General features: G+C 38.1%; 1 protein-coding gene across 1 annotated transcript in view; it reads right to left on the bottom strand.

Moving 5' to 3' along the window:
* Positions 1 to 218: 218 nt before the first annotated feature.
* The window catches only part of EMB2247 (protein EMBRYO DEFECTIVE 2247), a 122,696-nt gene continuing 95,757 nt past the window's right edge, over positions 219 to 27,157 (bottom strand). The window contains exons 22-27 of the mRNA XM_089144652.1: positions 19,567 to 19,714; positions 15,747 to 15,851; positions 15,459 to 15,560; positions 7,606 to 7,678; positions 7,258 to 7,424; positions 219 to 1,270 (exon numbers count right to left, since the gene is read on the bottom strand). Coding sequence (XP_089000778.1) covers positions 1,142 to 1,270; positions 7,258 to 7,424; positions 7,606 to 7,678; positions 15,459 to 15,560; positions 15,747 to 15,851; positions 19,567 to 19,714 — 724 coding nt within the window. The 3' untranslated portion in view covers positions 219 to 1,141. The remainder of the gene's footprint in view (positions 1,271 to 7,257; positions 7,425 to 7,605; positions 7,679 to 15,458; positions 15,561 to 15,746; positions 15,852 to 19,566; positions 19,715 to 27,157) is intronic.

Raw genomic sequence — 27,157 nt, 5'->3', positions numbered from 1 at the left:
AAGATATTAATAGAAATTCTCCTAGATGGATATGAATGTAGATTAGATGTGAATATATGACATCTGTCGACATCTTTATGAACTTGTTGATGAGAGTTTTTTTTTAACTCGTTCTTTTTTTTTCTTCTCTTTTTTCTTTTAACTCTTTTTAGTTGAAACTTTGACATGTGAGCAGGCAGGGGGAGACATTAAAATTTCATAATTAGTCAACAGGGCATTAAAATTTCCTCCCCCTCAGATATGCATGTGAGCCAGGAAGCGGGGACAAAATATCTTAAAAGCATAAAACCTTCCTAGTTGGGTCAACAAGAAAACCAGCATTAAGAATTCTCCCTAATGCATTTCTGCCCTCTAGACATCAACAAAACATTAAAATTTCACGAGCTCATCATTGGTGTGATCACCTCACCATGACCTATTTCTAGACAAATATGATTCTCTAGTCATGGTTTTAATGCTTCAGGAGTCCCCAAGAAACAATCATGGCATAATGGAATTTCCAACTACTATTAACAAAATTACAGCTTCCCACATCATTCATATTTCTCAGGCAACTTGATCTATTTGACAGAAAATCCTTCATTTTGCATTAATTAATGGAACCGAAATGTACAAAGAATATATTTCTCACAGTACAGCTGGTACTAGTTATAATCCTTAAAACCCCACCACATCCCACCCATCCCCCTCTACAACAGAAGGAAGAAAAAATATTAGTTGCAGAATACAGACAAGTCCTCAGGGATTAACAGTGCTTTCAATACTGCCAGCTCCTAAGTCTAATGTTTGTAATTACTCAAAGCAGAAAATAAATAAAATTCCTGGATGTTTCTAAGCCTTGTATAGTGCTTTACTTAGTTTACCAAATCACCGGGGAATCGTCATTGTTTTGATCGACAGACTTGAATGTCGGGCCTTGGTAGCAACAGATGTCCTCTACACCATACAGCATCTGATGATTCCGCAAAATCCATATCCTTGACATGGAGAACAGCTCATTTTGGTTGTGTACCCGCTTGACAAAACCATGTAAATCTCATGGTAAAGCTCGGCTAGCAAGAGGTTTACTTCTATTGCATGAAAAGATATGGTGGACAGAAGGGGCAAACAATGGAAGTTAAACAGAGAACCATTGTACAGTTTATTCAGCAATCACTACAGTGGATTCAAGGAATGCTAGACGGTTCTTCGTGAGAGTTATCTTCTCCTCTGTTTCGGCTACTTTTTCTCTTACCCCGCGGACAACTTCCTCGGGAGCTTTCTCCACAAACTGCAAGTACAAATACAAAGATTGTGTTAGCCACCATACAAATGAAGCATGCAATCCATAACTGTCACGGCATCTAGGTGATCCAACGAGTTGGAAGAGTTCTGGATGTCAAGGTGCTAGCAACAATCAATGATGGTTCAGTAAGGACAAAACTTCTTGCATGAAAAGTTACATATGGTTTATTCCGGAAAAAAATTTAAAAGAGTTCAGACAGTAAATGGACCCGTTCAAACACCTATCCCTTGCCATGCTGGGATTCATGAATTTATAGTGAAGGCTAGGAAGTCACTCAGGGAGTCATTGGCAACAAGTCGAAGTCCCTAGATTGACAAAGATGTGCTTAACAAGGATGCGTGTTCCATTACTGAGTAACGATTTGAAGACTAGTGATTTAATAAAATATACAATTCTACATAAAGAAGAAGATGAAGAGATATATGTTGACCTCTAAATGGTGGGTCAAAACTAAACTTCCACGTAAGGCACTAGTAGAATTTAAAAGTCAAACATGACCTAAGGCATCCCAGGCTTGTAAGCTCATGAGCTCAACAATGGTCAGAAAGGCCTGGGCAACTAGCCCATGAAAATAAGACAAGGAAACCCTGGTTGGATGTCTATGTTCCTTGCCAAAGGGCACTGAACCCAGTTAAAAAAGGAGGGGAGCACAGCAGCGCTTTTTGGGTGGGGGGATCTCCACACAAAGGAGGGCATTCCCATCTAACAAGTATCCCAAGAGGAAAAAGAACTGGGTTACATCTACTAAATCCTAGTAGGTTGGCATCCTTTCGGATCAGATCTAGAAGCTCCCTTGCATATCCTCAAGTCTCCACATTAGCTGCCCACTATTCACTCCTACAGCAGTCATAAAATCTGCTGGTTGATTCTGCTCTCTCCACATAGGCTTGAATTCTCTTCCATGGTAGGTGATTAGCCATATAGTCAATTTCCCATTTAATTCCTTGCATTCATTTGCCACCGGCCTTGAATCCTACCACTTATAATACAAAAAAACAAGCCAAGAAACTGATCTAATGAAGACATCATTAAACCCCCACCCAATACAATGACACAACACTATATGAATTCCTCATAACTCTATAGAAAGGACCTGTAGTTCATCCCCTTATCCTACATAGGATGCTAGTGAACCTGTAAGAGCTCCATCACAATGTAATGCAACAAAAACAACAACAAGAAGAAGCCTTTTCCCAACTAAATTGGGTTGGCAACATGGATTCTTGCATTCCAATTAGCCTTTTTTGAGGCCATACTAGATGAATGGCCTACTATGCATAGTCTTTCTCACCACTTGTCTTACCAATCAGCTTTAATATGACCATTTCTTATCTTATCCTCGAGTTTTTCCACTCATCCATTTAGCATCCTCGTTTCTACATCACCAAGTCTATTATATAATGCTTCTTAACAGTCCAACACTCTATGTGGTATATCATAGGTGGTCATATGACAATCATATAAAATTTTGCTTTGAGCTTTAAAAGAATATGTCAATCACATAAGACCCCGGACGCACCTCTCCACTTCATCCACTTGTTTTAATATTTTGGAAACATAATCTCCTGTATCACCCTTTTTTATTTTTTTAATATATATATTTATGAATGAGACAAGGTACCTACATTGATCGCTTCCTTCTCATCATCCATTCAACCACGACCAAAGTTATATACTAAATATTCCATTTTAGTTCTACTTAGTTTAAAGCTTTTTGATTTCAAAGTTGTTCACTATGATTCTAACTGGGTATTAACTCCTTGTTTCTCATCTATCAAAATGATATCATCAGCAAAAAGCATGCACTAAGGAACCTCATCTTGAATGTCTTTGGTTAAATCATCCTTTATAAGTGTAAATAAAGAGGTACTTAAAGCTGATCCTTGATATAGCCCAATTGTAATCAAGAATTTGCCGTTGTCTCCCACCGTTCTTACACATGTGACATGTCAATGAACCATCATACATATATTTAACTAAGTCCACATATTTACTTGCAATATTTCTTTTCTCCAGTACTAGTCAACGCCCTAGGGATTCTATCATAAGCTTATTCTAGGTTAATAAAGACTTTATGAAGATCTTTCCTACGCTCTCTATAACTTTCCATTAGTCTCCCAATAAGGTAAATAGCTTCTATTGTAGAACTTCCCAGCATAAAGCCCAATTGGTTCTCTTGTAATAGTGGTTTATTGTCTCAAATGAGTTTTAATTACTCTCTCTTAGAATTTCATAGTATGACTCATCAGTTTTATGCTCTATAGTTATTACAACTTTGTATATATCCAGCAAAATTGGGACCACAATGCTTCTCCTCCAATCGTTTATCATTTTCTTTGTGCTCAAAAACATATTAAACTACTAGATCATCTGAGCCACAATGCTTCTTTACTTTGGACATCAAAATTCTCATATCATAGTGCAATGCCATCATGTGAAATGGTGATTTGACCCAAGAGCACGCAATAGGGACTCTATTTCACCAAGCAATGTAGATGCTCCATTTTTCACTGTTATTCAGGTCTAGCATTCCTCTCTCCTATGATGTTCAAGGCTCTAAATTTGGCCCTAACTTCTTATGTCCACAACTAGCTGATTCTCTCAATGTAGAGCTGTTGAATGGTTGCATGTAGGGTCAGCTTCCCAATTATCCAACCTGTCATCTTTCTCATGGTAATACAATACCCATAAAACTGCTTGCACCTGATAGATGACTCTTTCTTCATTTGTCAGCCTTCCAAAGTCGCTGCCCCACACTGACTCACTAAACACATAGGAAGAAAAGGTGGTTCCTGCTTTCTATTTCTACACAACAAATTATCCCTCGCTGCAAGGGCATACCTTAGACATCTCCAAACAGCGAAGGAGTGTCTCAAGACATTATCAGAAAACCACCTTGCTGCCTACCGGTCCAGTCTTTGAGACTTCTGCCCAATGAGTTACCATACTGATTTGGTAGTAAATACACCCATTGCATTTCCTTCCCTTGCCACCAGATCTTAATGGCCCCTCCCTATTCTGCCACATCAGTAAGGTCTCTCAGAACTTCAAAAAGGGCAGGCAATTGAACTTTACACCCCCCTCCATGCACCATTACAGAAAAATCAGCCCACCCACTCAAGTGTCGAGATCCTGCATCCAACCTAATGGTGTTTCCATACTTTTTTATGAGGACACTTAGGATGCCAACTATCTAGCCACATTATAGTGTCCTTCCTGTTGCCGATCAAGTGTTGAATTATGGTTCAGCCTTGTCCCTATATTTCAACACTTTCCTCCAAACCCATGAGCAAATGTGGGGCTGGTTGGTAATCCACTTTCCTACTTCAGATATTTGTTGTACACCCAATGGACCTAGACAGTGTCCCTTTTAGATGCAATCCTAAAAGCCTACTTGTTACCAATCCTAATGCATGTCTTTCCTCACCCTTCCTCCTAAAGCGACTTTAGGCCTACCTGACCATTTTAGCTCCTTTATTCTGAATTATAGTTCAAAGTTTCGGCTTTGAGCCACATTTTGACAGAGGCTCGAAAGTAAAATATTTCAAAATCCTTCCAAAACTCTTCTGCATATAAAAAAACCTCCAGATTAAAACACCCACATCCACCCACCCACCTAAAACGGTAGTTTGATTGCAGACTAGATTGGTAGTTTGTAGAACCCACATAACTCAATTAAAAACAACTTAAAAGTATTTATGAGACACACATAAGTCTATAACACCAAAGTGGCTTTAGTTTTACCACCAGAGTGGCTTCAGTCTTCCACCAAGGTATAATGGGTAAGACTGTCAATAACAAAAATCAATCTCTGGCAAGCAACCAGACCAGGTCAAAATAGTGATCGTAAATGTATATCCAATGCGGGATAAATAAGCAGCCAACAAGGATTAATAAACCATTTGCTGCAGGACTTGACATAGTTCAAAAACTACCAAGAGAAAATTAAAATCTGGAAGAGAATAAACCCAGAATCTGGGTGGCTTGTGATCGTAACCAACAGACATCACATGGACAAGAACCGAACAAGTCACCTGTTATGGCAGAGAAAGAATGCCCTAAAAGATTAAATGGATCACCTGGTCTGATCGAAATTAATTTCGGAATTTAGTATAACGAAATTCTACCTTCAAGGAAAGTATAACCCAGGTTACAAAGGAAATATGATTGTAAAAACTAATCCCTCCAATTAGCCCACAAAGGGAACCAAGTGTATCTCCAAGGTTTCCCAATCAACCCCCCCAAAAGGAGAAGAATCTGATTGTTTTAAGAACTGAGGTCCCTATACGAACCCAACCCAATATATATATATATATATATATATAAATGCTTCGACTAGTCTTTTACCGCATAAATCATAATCCTGTGCATTTTGTAACGAGAAAAGGTATAACTAGTAGTGTAAGACCATCGTTTATATTGTATCATTAGAAACTAAGGGCCTTAAAATAGGATGTAAACAGCATAGCTTGCTTCAATCTGGAAAAGAACTTAGTCCTTGACAGGACTATCAACCTGAAATGAGAATGAAGATGTATACTTATTACAGAGGCTCTGATACCATGTAATATGAAGAATGCTAGTAATCAGTCAACACCACATGCAAAGGAGAGTAGAAAATGAGAGAGATGAGAAACGGAGGAGTCCTAGACCATGATGGATTCAGAATATCTATCATGAACAGCCCCTAAGATATTTATAATAGCAAACAAATAAAGCATTGCAAACCTTGTACATGACTAGGATCTAATCAAACTTAGAGAAGGAAACTAAAACGGTAAAACCAACAGCTAAGACTAACCCCTACATCACAATAGGGATACAAAGCCTATTGGGATCTGTTTAAAAACATAATACTACATGAAATCTGAATAGAATATCCCCTTGCGATTTCAGATAAGAAATTTATTTCATACCCCTGTATTTACAGGGTTTCTGATTAGGGAGATCTCACCTGGACTGCCTCAGTCAGGTTGTCAGGCCAGAAATACCTTTACACATGTAGTGCAATGGCTTATCAAAAAGGGAGCTGTTAAGTACAGCAATGATAAAGTACATCAAGACCCACCATATAGGACTGCCTCAGTCAGATTGTCAGGCCAGAAATACCTTTACACATGTTATGCAATGGCTTATCAAAAAGAGAGCTGTTAAATACAGCAATGATAAAGTACATCAACACCTACCGTACATACACACTCTCACACACACAGTACATGCTCCTGCAGTGACACCAAAAACACAAGGCATGGGTGCACAACAGACTAACCACTGCTCATCAGGGATGGAACACTAAACTACTGGCTCTGATACCATAGGACAAATGAATATCCAAAAGCTCAAGCTGTTAAGTAAAGGCAACAACAATGTATATCAACAGAACAATATGTTACATTACAATCACTTTTCCCAAAAGCTTGAGTTTCCAAGCGGGAGTTACACCAATGTATATCAATAAACAATAACCCCCTGGACCCCCAGACACTCACAACTTTGCATGTAACACCATATATGTTGCAGCAAGGGTACAAGGCATAGGGGCACAACAGCACACAACACAAACCACCTCACAATTACCAGGTATATAACAGTCTGACCTCTTGAATCTAAATAACTGAAACCATGATTCAACTGCTTATCCAAAAGTTGAGTTAACGGGTAAAAGCCAATGCTTGTCAACACAAAACATTACCCCCTTGCATGTGTAAATCACCCCTGCCCCCCCCCCCCCACCAAAAAAAAAAAACAAAAGATGTGTGGCGCCAACATGTGGCACTAATGGGCACAGGGCATGAAAACATACAACACAAACCCCTCACATTAACCGGGATTGAACACTCGACATCCTGGCTCTGACATCATGTTGTGACCGCTTAACCCAAAAGAATGAGCTATTAAGTGCAATAACGTACATCAACATCATATATATATATATATGCATCTGTCCATGACTCCATGTTGGGGGTTTATACCTTTGGAGAACTAAGGCGAGCAATAAGTGCTTGGTACTCTGATTGCATTTTGGAAAGGCGCTTGGATAGTCGGTGGACCTCAGCAGAGATGTCTACCATGTCAGAAAGAGGAAGATAAGCTTCAAGACCTTCACCAGCAACAAGGTGAACTGATTGCTTTGCATCGCCTGAAACATAGTCAGTGTTATGCACACCCACCAGAGTGAAAATTTCAGCATCTTATACATGGTCATATGAAAAATCAGCTAAGATAATAACACACATGGAGAACGTTGCAACTTGCAACACAGGGTGCATGAAATATACAATTACTTGCCAAAAGAACATGTAGATTATAAGGATACATGCCTGGAGGAGAATTTGTGAAATGGACATTTTGCAAATCTAGCTTGGAGAGTAAAGCCAGAACTTCCTTTTCCATCTGTGTGACAAATAATACAAATTAAATTATATATAGAGACATTCATATTACAAATGAATTAGTTTGCCAGACAAATGAAAGAGTTCAATTTTGCAGGGCAGAACTTCTTTGCGACACTTTCTATCACTAACCTGAGAAATGACTACATTCATTCGTCACTATTTGAGGATGCAAACTTGCAGATGAGACAGAGGGAACTTAAATGGATATCCCAACAACTCTCTCTCTCTCTCTCTCTCTCCCTTTTTATTTTATTTTATAAACAAAAACTGAAAGAAAAGAAAAAAAAAAATCCAAGTTTTAAGGACAAACAGGATATCCTTACCTTCATATTTTACACCTCCATCCTGCTTTCCCCATTCACACCCTCCAGTGACTTATAGATGACATTTTGTTAAGAACCCCCAAGACTCTTCACCTATGCTTACATGGGTGTGGGTTTAGACGAGAGAGTACTTTCCACCTTCCATGCTTATTTCATAGATCAAATTAATGCATATCTAGATTGATAGTAGAGCAACTAGAAGCCAAAAATCAACATTCGCTATGAACAAGGTAGTTTGGTTAGGTCAAAATAAGATGTGTAGGTCAATTCAGGATAGTTATTAAGGGAAATTTGGGTTTCATGGTAGGGTTTAGTTAGTTGATGTCAGGAGCCTCCCAATGAACATTTGTTCAAGTTTTAATGGAGGGAAGTGAACCAGAATGAATTTGCAGCAGGTTAAGGTTAGGGTTTCAGATTTTTGAGGTAATCTAGGGTTTGGTTTGAAGAGGATTAGAAGAATTGCTAGGGTTTGGGAACTTTTAGAACATAAGAAAAATGACCTCCAACCTCAACCATATAGTTAAATTCAAATGGAAAAATAATGAAAGCTTTGAGAGAGAACTAAAACAAATCATTGGGCTTCCCACCAAGAAAGGGCGAACCCGGTGCTGAAGGTTTCTGCACAAGCAGAATCTGGGAAGGGGGGGGGGGTTTGGGGATACAATTTTCCCATACAGCCTTATTCTAATAATTTTTGCTGAGAGGCTGTTTTGATACCTTGACCTTATGCTACAATTAAGTTCCCCCCGACCATTGCACCAAGGCCCACCGACCAATGGCTTTCCATTGCAAGGAGTAAATCATAGTGCACTAAGGCAATCCAAGGCGTTATCAGGCAGTCGAATCACTTAGGAACAAGGCACTCACCAAGAAGTCGTCAAGGTGGTCAAGGCAGTTTAAATGTACATCATAATTACACTATAGCTGGGTGTTAACTTTTTAACCTTTTGAATTTCATTTATTTAACTAATTTTAGTGAATTCAAATACAGTGTATTTTTCTTAGTTATGAATAATACCTCAAGTAAATGAAATATCAGTTAAAGAACATTTACTTAAATGATACTACAATTTACAAGCACCCTACAATAAAGTGGCAGCCACCTAGTCCGTTTCAAATCAGCCCGGATGCTTTGTGGTGCCACGACAACTCCTAGGTGATGCCTTGACAACTATGGTGTCTATTGGATCAAACACCAATCCTTCAAAGTTCAACAAGCCATCCATGCTTCACACTAGAATGTATCTATTGGATTAAAACTCCACCAGTCTCAATCAAGCGAAAGACAAGAATCTTCAATAGAGAAGAGTAGGAGAAGCTTTTCATTAATTCAAATTAAATATGCAATGCTTGTGTGCCCTTACAACCTTATATAAAATACTGAAAGACTCCTACACTTAAGGAAACTCATAACCAAATCCTTAACTTATTAGGTAATCTATTCTCACTAGGACACCAAAATGAACTCAAAACAAAGTCCTAATCCCGGGTTACTAGATACTTAAAATAAGAACTACAAAAACTAAGTTTGGATCTAAGACATCTAATCTGGCATGCAATACTTTTATCCATGCCTTGGTCTTCAAAACGGACCCATTACATTGAAAATTCATGGGACCAAAGACAAAGCATATATAATAGAACCTAACCATAGACTTATTCCTAACAAAACAAGCCAAGTTCGGTGTTGAATTGCATATAGAAGGCAATGGAGACCAATCATACACAACAATTCAGCCTTATCCAAACTAGATATGGTCAGCTACACAGATCCTTGCCTCTGGAATGGCTTTATGAAGTTAAAAAATGAATTCATTGAGTACACTAGTCTTTGGTTTACAAAACCGAGCCATTACCCATGCTTGGTTTTTACAAAACTGACCCATTACATTGAAAATTCATGGGGACCAAAGACAGAAAATATATAGTAGAACCTAATCCTATATTTATTCCTGATAAAACAAGCAGTTTGTTGATGAATCTACATAATAAAGGCAATGGAGACCGATCATACACAACAGTTCAACCTTATCCAAACTAGATAGGGTTGGCTACATGGATCCTTGCCCCCTTCTATCAGCTCTACGAATGTCTCCATCATAGAATCCACATATTTATGTAAAGACAGGTTCTCTAAATGTGTTTGTGTGCATGTTCTAATGAAAAGAGAAGCCATGCACCCTTGAAAAGCACGCTAGACTTGTAGGACCTCCTGAAAAAGTCAGACCTTATATTTAGATACTCCAAAACTCATGCTGTTAAAGTTTCAGTTAAAGGTCATTGAGAAATGACTTTTATTCCCTTGCTTGTTACATGCAGAACTGAAATTACAAGTTCATCCTTAAAAAATAATAATAATAATAATAAATAAATAAATAAAGAAGACTAATTTCCTGCTCCTTCTTCCTAGTCTTCTTCACTTCCTCTGCTTCTAGGCTAAAAACTTTTTGGTTCTTTCTCTTTCCCAGTCTTCTTCTCTTCCTCTGGATCTGCCCCACTTACCTTACTCCGGCATAACCCAACTGATCCAAATTTTGTTAGTTTGTTAATAAAACCTGAACCATATTCTTGTTCAATCTTTATCTTCTTGCCAAACTAAATTGCAGCATCGATGCATCTGATCTTCGGATCTTCTGATCTTCCTCTTGTGATCCCTTCCATGTGAATCCAAAGCTGAAAATGGTAACAATGTCAGTGAAGAAACAATCTGAAGAAGCAAACTGCGTCTCACTTCCTTTGGTTATTCCTGAATGAGTAAATTCATTACACAGCATTGCAAACAACTGAAATTGACATCTAAAATTTTGTAAAATTGATCTGAAAAAGGGATGGGTAAAAATGGATCCCAAATACAATTTCTCTATCACCTCTCCGGTTTTCTCTCCAAGTTCCAGCAGAAGCATTGTCTTTAAGCTATGGCAGAAGTACCAGTAGAAGTTAGCTTCCCAAGCATGGTGGGAGATCTCGCCGAGATCTCGTTTTTTGAGATAGGTGAGACAAGATGGAGGTCGAGAGCAGAGAGTTGAGATATCTTGCTCAAGATCTCGCCATATCACGCCATATCACGCCATATCTTGCCCTGAATCTCGCTGAAACTCTCAACTTTTACCTTTTCTTTGTGGATTTCGGCTGAATTTTCACTTGCAACTACTCTTAGCACATCTACAACATCGAAGGAAGATCAATCATTCTCTACTTGTCTTATAAACTTATAATTTAATGACTTATATAGAACTTCTAATGGTTGTATAATTTTATTATTCTATTCTTGAAAGTTGAGATTGTGATACTCATATGGATGGAATTTTGATAACACTAAGGTTGCTTGATGCATTTGATACACTTGCTTTTCATTTATATGCCTTAAAGGTTCTATATTACATGTTGTATAACCTTGCATTCCCTAATCCTACAACATTTTGATTTTACACTATGGGTAGACTTAGAAATCATATGTAGGGTTGTTTTCTAACATATACAAGGCCACCAATGTTTTCAAAATGCCTTAAATAGTCTAAATACCAAGTTTCAACCCAATTGGGACCCCAAAATCCACCGAGATGGGCCACCGGGTTGACGCCAAAAATTTGTATATCTCCACTGAGATCTTGCCGAGATGGTCAAAATCTCGGTTTTTTTAGGAGGCAAGATCTCGCTCGAGAGCAAGATCTTCCACCATGTTCCCAAGGTTAATATTAGCTGTGGGGAGAAGGGGGAAGGCAGTGCAGTGGTTGGGAGAGTGGAATGGGGTAAGGGAGGGCCCTGGGATTACACCTGGTTAGGAAGGAACTGTTGAGTGGCTGCTGGTTTGATGAAGCTTCTAGGGTTGCCACAGGCTTGAAGAAGATGAAGAAGAACTTGCAAACTTTGAGGACAACTCATATCCCTAAAAAAGGCCAGTCGTGGGCTTAGTTTCCCACAACTCCAAGTCTAATATTTATTTCAATACCAAAAATTGATTTTCTACAATGAGCTTGGGGCTTCTTGTAGCCTACAAATTACAAGTGAAGGAAACCAACTAAGACTCAACTGGCGGATCCTACTTGGATTAGGATTCCTTTTAAAACTCAACAACTTAAATAGGACTCTCAAAACAACTTCTTCTAAAAAAACTCCTAAACAAAGATAAACTTGGAAAATAATACAACCAACCACCAGAAAGAATCCCGCTTGAGAATTGGATTCCAACTGAGACTCCTAGTCTGATCAGGATTCTAACCAGTAGTTCAACTTAAAACAAAAAGTCGATTTATGGTCCTAAAGTTACTCTGGGTTTAACTAGATCCTTTTGGTGCCAAAAGGGGGTGGGAAAATGACCAAATTGCCCTTTTGAAGTTTTGGCCGGCCCGTTGTGCACCACTAGGGTCTTGTTTTGGGCCCAAAGGCTAGGGGGCCCAAAGCATGCTGATTCTAGATGCATCATTTTCCTTTTGCATTAGTACATTTTGATGTTGGGGGCCTTGCCTGGTTTCATCTAAGTTGGGTTCCAGATATTTTGTGAAATTTGTTGATACCATTCCACGGTCACTTGGTCATATTTAATGAAGAATTGTTCTATGCTATTTTCTATATTTTGTACATTTATATCTAAAATCAAAATCTAGTTTGATGATAATGTGGAAGTCTTGCATAGTGACAATGCTAAAGAGTGCTTCTCAACCCCATTATCTGAGTTTATGAAGCAAAAAGGTATGCATCATGAATCTTCCTATTCTCACACACCACAACAAAATGGTGTAGCATAAAGAAAAAATCACCACTTAATGAAAGTCACCTAGTCCTTGATTTTTGAAATAAAGGTTCCAAAAATATTCTAGGCTAATGCTGTTCTAATCTCATGCATTCGTCTATTTTATGTGGAGGTATTCCTAATTCTGTCTTGTTCCCTCATAGCTAATTATTTCCTATTCAACCACACAATTTTGGATGCACTTGCTTTATTCGGGATCATCGTGGATACTTACTGTAAAAGTTAATCCTAATGGTTCCCTTACTCTCCTACAGGCATGATGGTTGCAACAAGTTATGCCCAAATTTGTGGAATTGAATATTTGGATACGCTTTCTCCCATGGAAACACTTACTTCAGTTAGACCCTTGATTTCTCTACTAGCAAACTTATCAGTGGACTTTGTGGCAACTAGATGTTAAAAATGCTTTCTTGTGTGATGCCATCTAGGAGGTGTATTTTTTTGCTTAGGGGAGACTAGTGGATGGTACATAAAATCCCTTTATGACCTTGAACAATCTCCACGGGCATTGTTCAGCAGGTACACTAAGGTAGTACTTAGCTTTGGGGCACCTTGGTGTAGCAATGATCACTCAGTGTTCTACCGGCACTCACATACTGGGAACATTTTCTTGATAGTGTATGTTGATGACGACTATTACAAGGGCTGATTCTATTAAGATAAATGCATTGAAGACATATCTCCAACAAATGTTTCACACTAAGGATTTAGAAAAATTGAAACATTTCGTGTGGAAGCTGCTGCTCAATCTACAAAGGAAGTAATCCTTTCTCAACAAGAGTATGTTTTGGATTTACTTATTGAGACATGAATGCTTGGATCGAAGCCTTTGGATTATCCTATGGATCAAAATGTGAAGCTTGTTCTTGAGGAAGGAGAACTATCTGAGGATCCCCAAAGAAACAAAAGATTGGTTGGTAAAGTAAATTATCCAATGGTGACTCGACCATACATTGCTTTCCCCATTAGTATGGTGAGTCAATTTCTTTCCTCTCCTTGGACATCACACTCGTAAGCAGTTATTCATATTCTTTGATATCTCAAGAAAGCAATAGAGAAAGAATTCGTTTATTAGAACCATAGGCATAGCAAGGTGGAAGGATTTTCCGATATTGAATGGGCTAGATCTCTAGTGGACAGATGGTCAACCATTGCATATTGTACTTTGTAGGAGGAAATCTTGTCTTTTAGAAAAGTAGAAAATAGGCTATTGTTGCTCATTCCAATGTTAAATTATAATAAGAGCTATGGCACTATTGCCAATGAGATGATGTGGTACATCAGCTCCTGTGGGTTTCAAGGTTCCAGCTGCCATACAGCTATGGTGTGATAATCAGGTTCATAATGCTTCTAATCATATTTTTCATGAGTGGATGAAGCATATTGAGGTTGATTGTCCTTTTATCAGAGAAAAGATACAAGGTGGATTGGTTGCTCCTGCCTATTGGAGATGCTTGGTTACAATTCCAAATCCGTTAGAATATGTTTGCTCTAGTTTTCATTGTTTTTTATGTTGAAAATTGAAACAGTTTTTCTTTATCCATGGGCAATGAGTTTCGATGTATTGGGCCTATCTGTATTTATAGAAGCTTTAATTTTCATGCCTATCCTAATTGTAGGTAGTCATGTCAAAATCGGTGAACTGCTGATATTTTTACTAAGTCTTTAGAAATTTGGAGAATTGATCACATTTGCAACAAGCTGGACATGCTCAATACCATGCTCCAGCTTGAGGGGAGTATTAGAAAGGATTCTCAGGATTGTGCTGGTGTCAATTAGGCTAGCACAACATTTCAAGGGATCTCATTATTTTATCTTATTTTGGACATTTTGCATCATAAAAGGCAGATATATTCTCCCTCAATCTGCAAAACAATATTCAGCCCCTCTTCTGGCTGTTCTTTTCTTCTCTCTTTCTCTTCTCCTCCATGTCTTTTCTCCATATTTCAGTTGATACTTTTGAAGGACAAAATTGTAATTTTAATTATACCCAGTACAAGCAAGTGTATAAAGGTCATTTCACAATGATTGTTACTTGAAATTTTCATAATGTAAGTTTTGGAGAACCTAAATGGAAGGTGTGATTTCCGAGGGGTACCACGAGTTCAATGTGTTTCTCAACGGGTTCATGTAAAAAACCCAAGTAACTTAAGCAATTGTATACCTTTCATCTGGAAAGACAAGGTTATACTGGCCCTAATTATAACTGACTTGATAGTTGATACACAATCTTAACTATAAGAAATCCTTCAGAATGCATAGAAAAAAAGCTGCACATCCTTGTGAGTTACTAGGCAACAAATCTTTGTCCTTTGCAGTTTCATCAATTTTACTGCAGAAGATGAAAGCAAAGTGTACCCCAATTGATTTAGGTATACATGATAAAAAAATCATCAAGTACTTCAACTGACAGTCAGAAAATCCCCCAAGCTAGGTTAATGATAACATAATTATATCATATTACATTGATGTGCATCTATATTGCATGTGAGAGCACGTTATACAAAATTATCATTACTATATTGCATAATTATATAGCCTAGGGAGCCTAAGAGAGTGCCTTCTCGATTAGGTAACCCGCCAATGCCTTGTAAGCTGTAACCATGACAAGTACACGGTCAAGAAACTAGAGTCCAAAGAACTATAGCAGACCTCACAATATTTCATTTCCACATCCATGGGTGAAGAAACAGAAGGATACTCACTGAGATGTACTGAAGAACTTCAACGCTTGCAACAATTGATGCAGAAATACGTTTTGCAGGCTCAACCGAGTACTCTGCTCGTGCATTCCGAATTGCTCTAATCTGAGTCCCATAAACTAGAAATGATTAAAGGTTCTTTTTAAACCCAAAAAGATATAATTCATATCCAAAATATCCAAAAGAAAAAAAATTTATACACATACTTCTCTTTTTCTTTTTACTTCTTTTTTTTTTTGTTGGGGGTGGGGGGGGGGGGAAACAGTGTTGGGTACAGAATTGGATACTTGCCAAAGATTGTATGTTCTCAAATTTCTTTATGGAGCTTGAACACCGTGGAAGTGACGTTTCAGGCCAAGGGGATACAATGAGAGCTTCTTTTTGTTGAGGTAATGCCTGTATAATATCAATAGCAAACATTAAAGAAACAACAACAGCACATATCTGACAACTGCTAAATATAGGCAGGAAAGATCCCATCAATCGTATAAATTACATTGTTTTCCATCCACAACAGTATCTGAACAGAAGTCAGGATCCCTAGGAGATAAAATGAAGTAGTTCATGCTGGCCAATCAAATCAATTGGTCCTTGAAATACCTTATATTGGTCCCATAATTGAATTTGATGGGCCTTGGGTACTTATATAAGTTTATCAATGTATGAACTAACAACTCTATTATAAGCCCAAAAGTAAAGATTTAAGAGGGTGCACAAGATTAGGTGTAAAGAAAAGTCTGTGTGGCTTCCATGTGCTATTAATTTAGTCTAGAACGAATTTTTTTCCAGCTAACTAGTTTATGACTTCATGTTTAGGTTAGTTTCCTCTAGCTAGCATCCTTTTCTTATTTGTTTCTATTTTCAATTTTCAAGAAGATTTAGGTTAGACAGGGTCCAGATTGAGTTATTAATTTGGATTGATTCTATCATGTGAAGGACAGCTCAATTAGAAACTCAATTTCTATTTGAAGTTTCCTTGGTCTCTAGTTCAAGATAAGTGTTAACGATATTACTATGTAATGATACACGCTAAAAAAAAGAATGATATACATTAGTGTAGGTCTCCCTATTTACCCCTGTAGCTTATTTTAAGCAAGCTATCACAGGCTTATTACCATCCTTCTTTTGTGTTTCGTTTAGTAGTGTAATCATTTTAGGAAACTTTGTTAAACTGTCCTTGATTTAATAATATTTATGAACTGTTCAAGGGGGACTTTTGTTATCAATCACAGCTCTTCCTCTATTTCTCCTCCATCTTCTCTTCTCTTCACTGTATTTTGGGTTCTGAAAACTGCTGCTTTTACATGGCATGAGATCGCCCTGAAATCTTTTGTTATCTTTTCTTCTATATCTATCACAGCAGTTGCTGCTTAGTTTTGTTCCTTCTGAATCAGACAAGTACATATATGAAGAGTTGAATCTTCGAAGTATGGTTCTATATCTAATTCATGCCCACGATAGCATAACCTGGGAATTCTTTTTTTCTCGAAGACCTGTGCTGTGTTCCCGGTCTCTTGATAGTGCTGTGATGATGAAGTCCTATCCTGCTACCTATAAAAGGAACTAGATGCCTAATTGAAGCAGTTGCGTGATCTGGATTTTCTGCTAGAAGCACTACCAACCTACCTGGTGGAACCCCTGTTTTTTATGCCTTTTATTGTGATTTGAAAGTTGCTCTTAAGGTGCCTTTAATCTCAGTTGATTAGTCTCTGTTTTTTGGTTTATACTCCTCTGATGTGGTTAGCACTTTACATTTGTTAATTGGCAGTTCATAGATTTGGGTGGTTAAGTTGTATTTATACTCTGTTTTGTGTTTGCTGCTGCCGGTTCTCCCTCTTGTGTACTTCATCATGGCTGATTCGAAGTCCTCAACCTGATATGTTAATGTGCAACTTACCACCATTAAACTCAGTGGTGTACCTAACAATTTATTACAGGCCCAAGTTGTTGAATCTATACTCATGCAAAAGGGAAAATTAAATACATTAAGAAGAATCCACCCGAACCTGATCTTAAGATCCCACTTCTGTTGCTGCCCATGACAATTGGAAGCATGAAAATTCGATTGTTAATTCTGGTTATGGAACAGTATTGATACCAGTGTTGCGGCCGATGTAATGTTTTACAAAATAGTTAAGGGAGTGTGTGAAGCCTTTATGAAAGTTATCCCAGGCGAGAAACACTTCCCGTACTTACGAACTGTATGAGAAGATTTTTAAGTTTTCGCAAGGGGGCGAGTCTCTTAATGATTATTTCAGTGCTCATGAAGGGTAACTTTTCATAAGGGGGCGAGTCTCTTAATGATTATTTCAGTGCTCATAAAGGGTAACTTGAGAAGCCAAAGATATATCAGCCTTGGACCGCCGACCTTGACAAACTGAAACATTAGTGGGCTGAGCTCTATGCCGCATAATTTTTGGCAGGTTTTATATTGATTATTAAGGAGTGAAAAGCCAGTTACTTACTGGAGAGAAGGTGCCTTCCCTCTTAGTTTCAGCCCAATGGACCAACCAAACCATAGTTTAAATTCTAAAGTGTAAATTCTTTTTCTGCCATAAATTCCCAAAAAACCCTAAAAACCCTAACCATACTTTCAAACCCTTCATCCAAAACCTAATTCCTTTTAGGATCTCCCTCCCTAAGCCTACTTGACCTAATCCTAACCCTAGTTCATCCCCTAGAAACACTAATATTCCAAACCCTATACTTGGATGATAAAGTTTGAAACTGTAATTCACAGAACTAGGTTTATCCTCTTAACTTCCTAGCCTCAAAAAGAGTCTGGCAGAATCCTTTTACCTACCCCATCAACCCTAACAGTCCCCTACACCCTTGAAACCTTAGCCGTAGGGTTTAGAGAGCAAAACCCCCTAGCTGCAGGGTATCATTGGTCAATTCAAGCTGCTGTCCGCCCATACTTTGCCCTAAACAGAAGGATTAAAACCCTAAATTACTACTGGTTCACTAGGATTCTGAAGACTGGCCCTGACTTGGGATTACATCACCCCCTCACTTCCTAAAAATGACATATGGGGATTCTAGGAGGCTGCCTGTAATGTAATTTTCAGTTATAATACGAAGGTTATTTATCAGGCAAAAGGAGGTGGAGAAAAACTGATCTCAGGACAACAATAAGCATGGGCATCAGAATAAAGCATAAAACAACAAAAACGAAGCCAACCTAACCTATGAAGGACACTTGAACCTTAGGTTATTCATATCAGGACTGAAGTTGATTTAATTCACAAACAAACCGAACAAGATTTAATCACAATCAACAAACACATAGAGGGAAGAAGAGCTGAAAATGAGCTACAGAAGTTAGGTAGCCCATTCTGCAGCAAAGCTGATGCGATTTCAGTCGTTATTTCTTGCACTAAGGTTCCAATAGATTCCCCCCATGCTGTGACAATCAAGCTGACGATCTATACTGCTAGTAATCCAGTGTTTCATGAGCGCACCAAACATATGAAATTGGATTGCCATTTTGTTAGGGTGCTGTGATTAGAAAGTAAATGCCACTCCTGTGTCCTCATTCGACCAGCTGGCGGATATGTTTACCGGGTGACAATTTGCTCCAAGGCTTTTGTTCTAATTGTACCAAGCTGAACATGGGTGATTTGTATGATCCATCTTGAGAGGGAGTGTTAAAGTTCCACCTCAAGTCAAGGGCATTCTCCTCCTGGGTTTATAATTCTTTTCTTTTAGGTTTAGATTTATTATTTTTAGAATGTTACGCTTAAGATCTGTCACCAGTTACAGGGCAGAAGAGTCTTTTTAAGACAGGATCTCTGTTTAGATATAATCACAGGCTCTCTACCCCTGAAACTTGCATACCTCTTCTCCTTTGCTGCATCTTTCTTTTTCTCCGTTTTTCTGCTCTTGGTCTGGTTACAGGATCTTGGCTTCTAAAACTAGGCTAAGCCTGTAAGTCATATCAACAGTTTCCAGAAATAGAAAACCATAGAAGATACAGTTTCCTCACAAAGATCAAGATTATTTAAGGGAATGACAAAATGGAATACAACCACAAAGACACTAATAAAACAGAGAATACCCAATATTTAGTTCGAACACATCAATGTGAAAAATATTAGAAAACTCAATATACCTGCCACAGTTCTTCAGTGACAAATGGCATGAAGGGGTGCAGCATCTTCAAGATGTTTTGAAAAACATAGAGGAGAACCGCCCTTGCTACAGAAGCAACTGAATGACCTTCAGCATGGTAAAGGCGAGATTTGCTGGCTTCAATATACCTAGGGAACAAGTAGAGGATATCATGAAAAAAAGACAATAATTTGTGTCTAAATGAAGGTAAAGATAAAAACAACCAAAATGTCAAAGAGGACTGATCAATAGAGATAAAAGGGTCGTCATACTCATGGTAGAAGATCTCGGTCGAGATATACAATTTTTGGCATCAACTCGGTGGCCCATCTCGGTGGATTTTAGGGTCCCAGTTGGGTTGAAACTTGGTCTTTAGACTATTTAAGGCATTTGAACACATTGGTGGCCTTGGATTTGTCAGAAAACAACCCTATGTATGATTTCTAAGTCTACCCATAGTGTGAAACCGAAATGTTGTAAGATTAGGGAATGCAAGGTTATACATGTAATATAGAACCTTTAAGATAAATGAAAAGCAAGTGTATCAAATGCATCAAGCAACCTTAATGTTATCAAAATTCCATCCATATGAGTATCATAATCTCAATTTTCAAGAATAGAATACTAAAATTATACAAGCATTAGAAGTTCTATATAAGTCATTAAATCATAAGTTTATAAGACAAGTCGAGAATGATTGATTTTCCTTCAATGTTGTAGATGTGCTAAGAGTAGTTACAAGTAAAAATTCAGCCAAAATCCACAAAAAAAGGCAAAAGTTGAGAGTTCCAGCGAAGATCTAGGGTGAGATAAGGCGAGATATCGAGCGAGATATCCCAACTCTTTGCTCTCGACCTCCATTTCGTCTCGCCTATCTTAAAAAACGAGATATCTTGCCAGATCTCCCATCATGGTCATACTCAAGTACGAGGCTCTGGCAGTAAGTAGGGTTTGGGGAGGGACCTCAAGTCTGAAAGAGCTCTCTTATTAGGGGTAGAACCACATCATAGGTGATCTACACTTTAGTTTTCTGCTCATTTATATATTTCTATGAGCATAAGTAGTGTTTGATGTGCATGTGTGTCAACTTTCTTTCTTCTGTCTCCCATCATCCTCCATTCCATTCAAGGGGAAAAGATTGCGAAATTCCTCTTTTACACTTCCCGCTATATCCTTCTAAACCCCTATACCTACTTGCAGAAAACCCTCTCCCTTCTGTTAAAATCCAGATTGTGGCGATGTTTTAAACCCACAATGTCCACTTATAAGATTCTATTTGTTCAAGTGTTGGTTTGAAGTCATTGTTATGGCTCTTCCTGTCTACTGAATTTTTCAATCGCCATCCATGTCTCTTCATTATTTCCAAGGCCTTGGGTCTAGTTACCTCAAGAAATATGATTCTAGAACATTCATTTCTTGAAATCATTCCACAAAGTTCCAAATTGCCTAGAATTCAATATATAGTAATCTAAAACACCACACTCTTGTAAATATGAGAGATACTCTACAATAGAAAGTGTATAGATGCAAAAGATATGAGAGGGAGGTGAATGCTATCATTCTCTGCATTTTGACCTACAAATTCCAAAGGATTCCTCCAACAAAAATCTTATGTCACTTCCAAGCACCGCCAACAATTTTGGACAGTTTTATATTCCTGGTCTCTCTTTTCCTCCCTTTTCCTCCCTTTTCCTCTCAATGTTGTCTGTACACCTTAACGCTTAGGGCAAACAGTCATCTAAAGCATCACAAGTTGCCTGCAGACAAGGTCTGGTCTTGACAATCATGGTAGTCGAAGTCTCCCCAAGGCAACACTAAGACACCTGTGCCTTGCTCACTTAGGCAACATCTACGAACATTTTTAGTGTTACCTTAGTTTTTGAACACCACTCCCTTCCAATCACCGGTCAAGAACTCAATCTCAAGACCGATCTTGCCCCTTCAATCATTGAGATAAAAGATTTTGCTATAAGAGGACATAAAAGGGTCGTACCCAGGTACAAGGCTCTGGCATTCAGCAGGGTTTGGGGAGGGATCTCAAATTTGAAAGAGCGCTCTTATCTGTGGTAGAACCACATCATAGGTGGTTGCCACTTTAGTTTTCAGCTCATTTATGATTCTATAAGTAGTGTTTGATGTGCATGTCAATTCTCAATCTTCTATCTTCATTTTCCATTCCATTCGAGGGGAAAAGATTGCAAAACTCTTCTTTTACACTTCCCACTATACCCTTCTAAGGCCCTCTCTTTCTGTTAAAATACAGATTGCAACAATGTTTTAAACCCACAATTTCCACTTATAAGATTCTATTTGTTCAAGTGCTGGTTTGAAGTCCTTGTTATAGCTCTTCCTGTCTACTGTATTTTCAATTTTCATCCATGTCTCTACATTATATTTCCAATGCCTTGGGCCTAGTTGCCTTAGGAAATATGATTCTAGAACATTCTTTTCTAGCAAATCATTCAAAAGAGTTTCAAATTGCCTAGAAATCACTATTTTTAGTATTCTAAAACACCACAATCTTGTAAATATGAGAGAGATACTCTACAGTACAAAGACTACAAATGCAAAATATATGAGAGGGAGGTGAAAGCAATCATTCTCTGCATTTTGATCTGCAAATTCCAAAGGATTCCTCCAACAATTATTTTATGTCAATTCCAAGTACGACCAGCAATTTTGAACACGTTTTATATTCCTGTTCTTCTCTTTTCCTACCTTTCCTCTCAATGTGGTCTGTACACCTTAAAACTTAAGGCAACCAGTAATCTAAAGCATTCCAAGTTAACCTGTGGACAAGGTCTGGTGTTAACAATCATGGTTGTCGAAGTCTCCCCAAGGCAACACAAAGATACCTGGTGCCTTGGTCACTTAGGTGAAACCTATGAACATTTTTGGCATTACCTTAGTTTTTGAGCGCCACTCTCTTCCAATCATTCACCAAAACTCAATCTCAAGACCATTCTTGCCCCTTCAATCATCAAGATGTTTTCTTTTCTTTGAACTCGGTCATCAACTTGAGGGGTATTAGGAATCATTTGGGGCTGAAGGTTTCTGTTCAGCCCATTGCAACCATTTGAACAGACTAATACATTCAAATTATGAAAAAAAGTAGAGTAAATATGAGTTCCATGTCGGAACCAAAGCCAGAAACTGCTACAAACCCTACAGGAAGTAAAGCCCTAAAATGGCTTTATTATACACATCAATACATCCATAATTATCAAAGTATTGCCTAATGCATTGGCACTGATCCTTGGTCGGCTTGGGTGCTGTAGACACCTAGGCAAGCGATTTTCCACCTTGTTTGCATCGCCATAGTTTTTTACCCTACTGTCTGCCATGGTTGTCTTGATGCCTTGATTATTATGAGTATATAATATAAACATATTAGAGATGGATAAGATAAGAAATAATCATATTAGAGTTGGTCTAGGAGTTGCTCCCATAAGTGATAAGCTTTGAGAGAGTCGTTTGAGGTGGCATGGCCACGTTCAATGGAGACCTATAAATGTCCCTGTACAGAGAAGTGATATAATCCATATTGAAGGAACTAGAAGAGCTAGGGGTAGACCTAAGATAACCTTAGGAGAAGTGGTGAGAAAGGATATGTATAGTTTAGGCCTTGTATCTAGCATGGCCTCGAACAAAACTGATTGGAGGGCAAGAATCCATGTAGCCGACCCCATTTAGTTGGAACAAGGCTTATTGTTGTTGTTGTTGTTGTATAATATAAACATACATTAGTGCTCAAAGTTCAACTTCAAACAGGTCAAACACATTACACATGTTCATAGTTCAAATGATAATCCAAATGGTGAAGTTACAACTCAAGAGTCAAGTCATGAGACTCAAGAATGTATGTGCTGAGCAGTAAGCATTAAGCAAATAGGGGTTCTAATTAGCTTGGAAATGGATGAATGAAGTACAGAAGATGTAGGAGTGTTACAAATCTGCAGGAGATGTCATCAAAACAAATGTCTGATGAAGAAATTGAGGATTTCCGAAAAATCCAGCAATAGTAGAACAGATGGGGGAAAGGCCTTCCTCTTGGCAAGATCAAGTTGAAATCTCAGTCCAAACGATATCTAAGGTTGAGATCATGACTCAAGAGGGACTTCGACTAAGATCTACAACTTTCTTCAATCACCTCTTGTCTTGCCTTGCCATTTGATATAAAGCAATATATCTCCTGAGACATCATGAGTTCTCGAACTATGCCTCCAATGTCTTGGGTTGCCTAAGGAAGCATTTGGTTGCACAATTCCACAGAATTGGCATATATAGGATCATGATTCTAGGTTTTAAAACCGTTGCACCTAGATACCATGGAATCACCTAAGTCACCGTTTTACACTTTATATTGATTCTTGGTGAGATAAGCTCAATTGGTGATCTCAAAATCATATGATCATATCCACCTAAACAAGACACGGTATAAAAGACTGAAATCCATTTTCTAGGTTTTATCCTAAATGAATTAGGTAATGAATGATTCGACCAAAGTTCCTTGGTATATGCTTTTTGTTGATGATATTGTTTTGGTAGATATGCTTTTGTTGATGATATGGTTCATATGGTATTTATTGACCTAGAAAACAGAAGAGTCCCAGCGTTAATTTGGCAGTACTAAAGTGTCGTAAATATGTATAGTTAGGTATGTTGTGGTTCGGTGCGTCGGGGGGACGGGATTCCCGTCGGGTCCTTGCCCTTCTTTTCCTGGTTGGTGTTCCACTTCTGGTCCCCGTGTTGCTTTCGGTGTTGTGTTGTTGTGGCCCGTGGGGTTTCCTTTCTGGGTGCTTTGGTCGGCTTTCTTGTGGCGTTCTGTTGTCTTTGTCTGTCGGCGTTGGTGGTGTCTTGCGTTTCCTCGGTGTTGTTTTGGTCCTGGTTCTCGTGGGTGTTTGTGGTTTCCTTTGGGTGGTGGTGGGAGGTCTCCGGTCTTGTGTCGTTCCATTAAGCTGGTTTTATGGCCGTTGTCCGCCGCTTGTGTCGGTGCGGGTCTATGTACTCGTGTGGTGCTGTGGTGGTGCCTGGTGGTGTCGTCTTTGGTTGGTCCGGGGTTGCTCCCGTGTGCTGGGTCGTTGGGTGGCCCCGTTCCGGAGCCTTTGCTCTGTCGAGGTGTATAATCCATATTGAGGCTGGGCTGGGGTGCCTGTCCTGGGGTGGTGGGGTTGTGCTTGGCCTTGTTCTGCTGGCCTTGGCGTTGGGGGCGTCCTGTGCCGCCCCTTTGTTGGGGGCTTTTGTTGTTGTTGTTGTTGTTGTTGTATATTGTTTTGGTAGATGAAATATAAGTAGGGATTAATAAAATATTAGAATCATGGAGAAAATTTTTAAAATCATAAGGCTTTATTAGAATCATGGAGAGAAATTGTAAAATCATAAGGCTATAATCTAAGTATAACGAAGACATAATATCTAGTGTGTAACTTTGGTTGTGAGTTGTGACTGGACGGACAATGAGTTGGTGAAACTTGATGAGTCCATAAGGTGATTATTTTAGGTATCTTGGCTCAATCATAAATAAAAAGAGGTGATGTAGAGGATGATGTCTCCTAATGAGTTAAAATAAGGTGGAAGAAATGGAGGGGTGCATCCGAAGTCTTGTGTGATTGACATATTCTTTAAAGCTCAAAAGAAAATTCTATATGACTAAAGACAATGACGTATGGTGTAGAGTGTTGGGTTGTTAAGAAACATCATATAGATAAACTCAGTGTAGAAGAAATAAGGATGCTAAGATGGATGGATGGCAAAACTAGGAAGGATAAGATAATGAATGATCATATTAGAGCTGGTCAGGGAGTAGCTATAATAAATGATAAGGTACGAGAAAGTCGAGTGAGGTGGCGTGGCCACGTTCAATGGATGCCCTTAAATGCCGTTGTAGGGAAAAACGATTTAATCCAAATTAAAGGAATTAGAAGAACTAGGGGCAGACCTAGGATAACATTAAGAGAAGTGGTGAAAAATGACATGCATAGAGGTCTTGTATACATGGTAGAAGATCTCGCTAAAGACCAAGATCTTGACCATCTCGGTGAGATCTCGGTCGAGATATGTCATTTTTTGGGCATCAACTCGGTAGCCCATCTCGGTGGGTTTTAGGGTCCCAGTTGGGCTAAAACTTGGTATTTAGCCTATTTAAGGCCTTTTGAACACATTAGTAGCCTTGGATTTCTGAGAAAACAGCCTTAAGTATGATTTCTAAGTCTACCCATAATGTGAAACCGAAATGTTGTAGGATTAGAGAATGCAAGGTTATATAACATGTAATATAAATGAAAATCAAGTGTATCAAATACATCAAATAACTTAAATGTCATCAAGATTCCATCCATATGAGTATTACAATCTTGACTTTCGAGAATAGAATGATAAAAGTATATAACCGTTAGAAGTTCTATATAAGTCATTAACGCATAAGTTCATAAGACATGTAGAAGATGATTGAACTTCTTTTGATGTTGTAGATATGCTAAGAGTAGTTGCAAGTGAAAATTTGGCTGAAATCCGCAAAAAATGGGGCACAAATTGAGAGTTCTAGTGAGATATGGCGATTTGGGGCGGGATCTGGCAAGATATAGTGAGATATGGCGAGATATCTCATTTCGCAAATCTCAACCTTGATCTCATCTCGGTTTATGAAAAAATCGAGATACCTCGCGAGATTTCCCACGATGCTTGTATATAATATGGCCTCAAATAGAGTTGATTGGAAGGCAAGAATCCATGTAGTCAACCCCATATATTTGGGACAAAGGATTATTTGTTGTTGTTGCTAATATAGTTAGGGTAAAACAATAAAAAAATAATAAAATCTAGAGAATAAAGCATATTATCCATTTTGTAAGATATTAATGTAAATTATTCAAGGCATAAAATCTTAATTATAATAAGAATATAAGATAACAAAAATCTTAAATAATATAAGAAAATTAAAACTTTTAGAAAGATAAAAAAAATTAATAAAAAGAGATCATAATAGAATTTAAAAAGATAAAAAACTAGAAAAACTAAAATCCAATTTATCAAGTGTTATCCTGAACTGATCGTGGTATAATAGTTAAAAATGACAAAACTCAAAATAATCGTACAATATTACTATTTCTCAAATAGAATCAAGACCTAACTCAGGGTAACCTAAAAGCTTTTTAAGTAGATTTAGTTCTTATACTCAAGGTAACCAAACCAATTTTGTATGACAGATTAAATTCCACATAACTAGTTCCCATTACACCTAGATTGCAAATCAAAACAATCTACTATGGAATTCCACAACCAAACGCTCCGTAATGCTTTTGACAAATATGATCAATACAGTTCCATGTCTTCCATATTATATAATAGACTAAAGTTTCTATTTAAGGAGAACTAAACTTCCAAAACTACCACTTGTGCAAGGCAATTTGTTGTAACATAGTAGTATTATTAAGTAAGGTAGAATGGCATGTTAAAATATCTTATTGTAATAGTCCCACATTGGGAATATTTATTTTTTTCTTGTCATATTAACAAGATAAATAAGGTCTGCTATGTCTTCAGACATTAAGTTAGGATTTCTTAGACCATTCAATATGGTATCAAAGCCACAT

This window comes from Hakea prostrata, chromosome 2, assembly GCF_041222555.1.
Source record: "Hakea prostrata isolate BN-2017 chromosome 2, UWA_Hpros_2, whole genome shotgun sequence".
Classification (NCBI taxonomy): Eukaryota; Viridiplantae; Streptophyta; class Magnoliopsida; order Proteales; family Proteaceae; genus Hakea; species Hakea prostrata.
The sequence above is the reverse complement of the archived record's forward strand: the minus strand, read 5'-3'. Positions and strand labels throughout refer to the sequence as shown.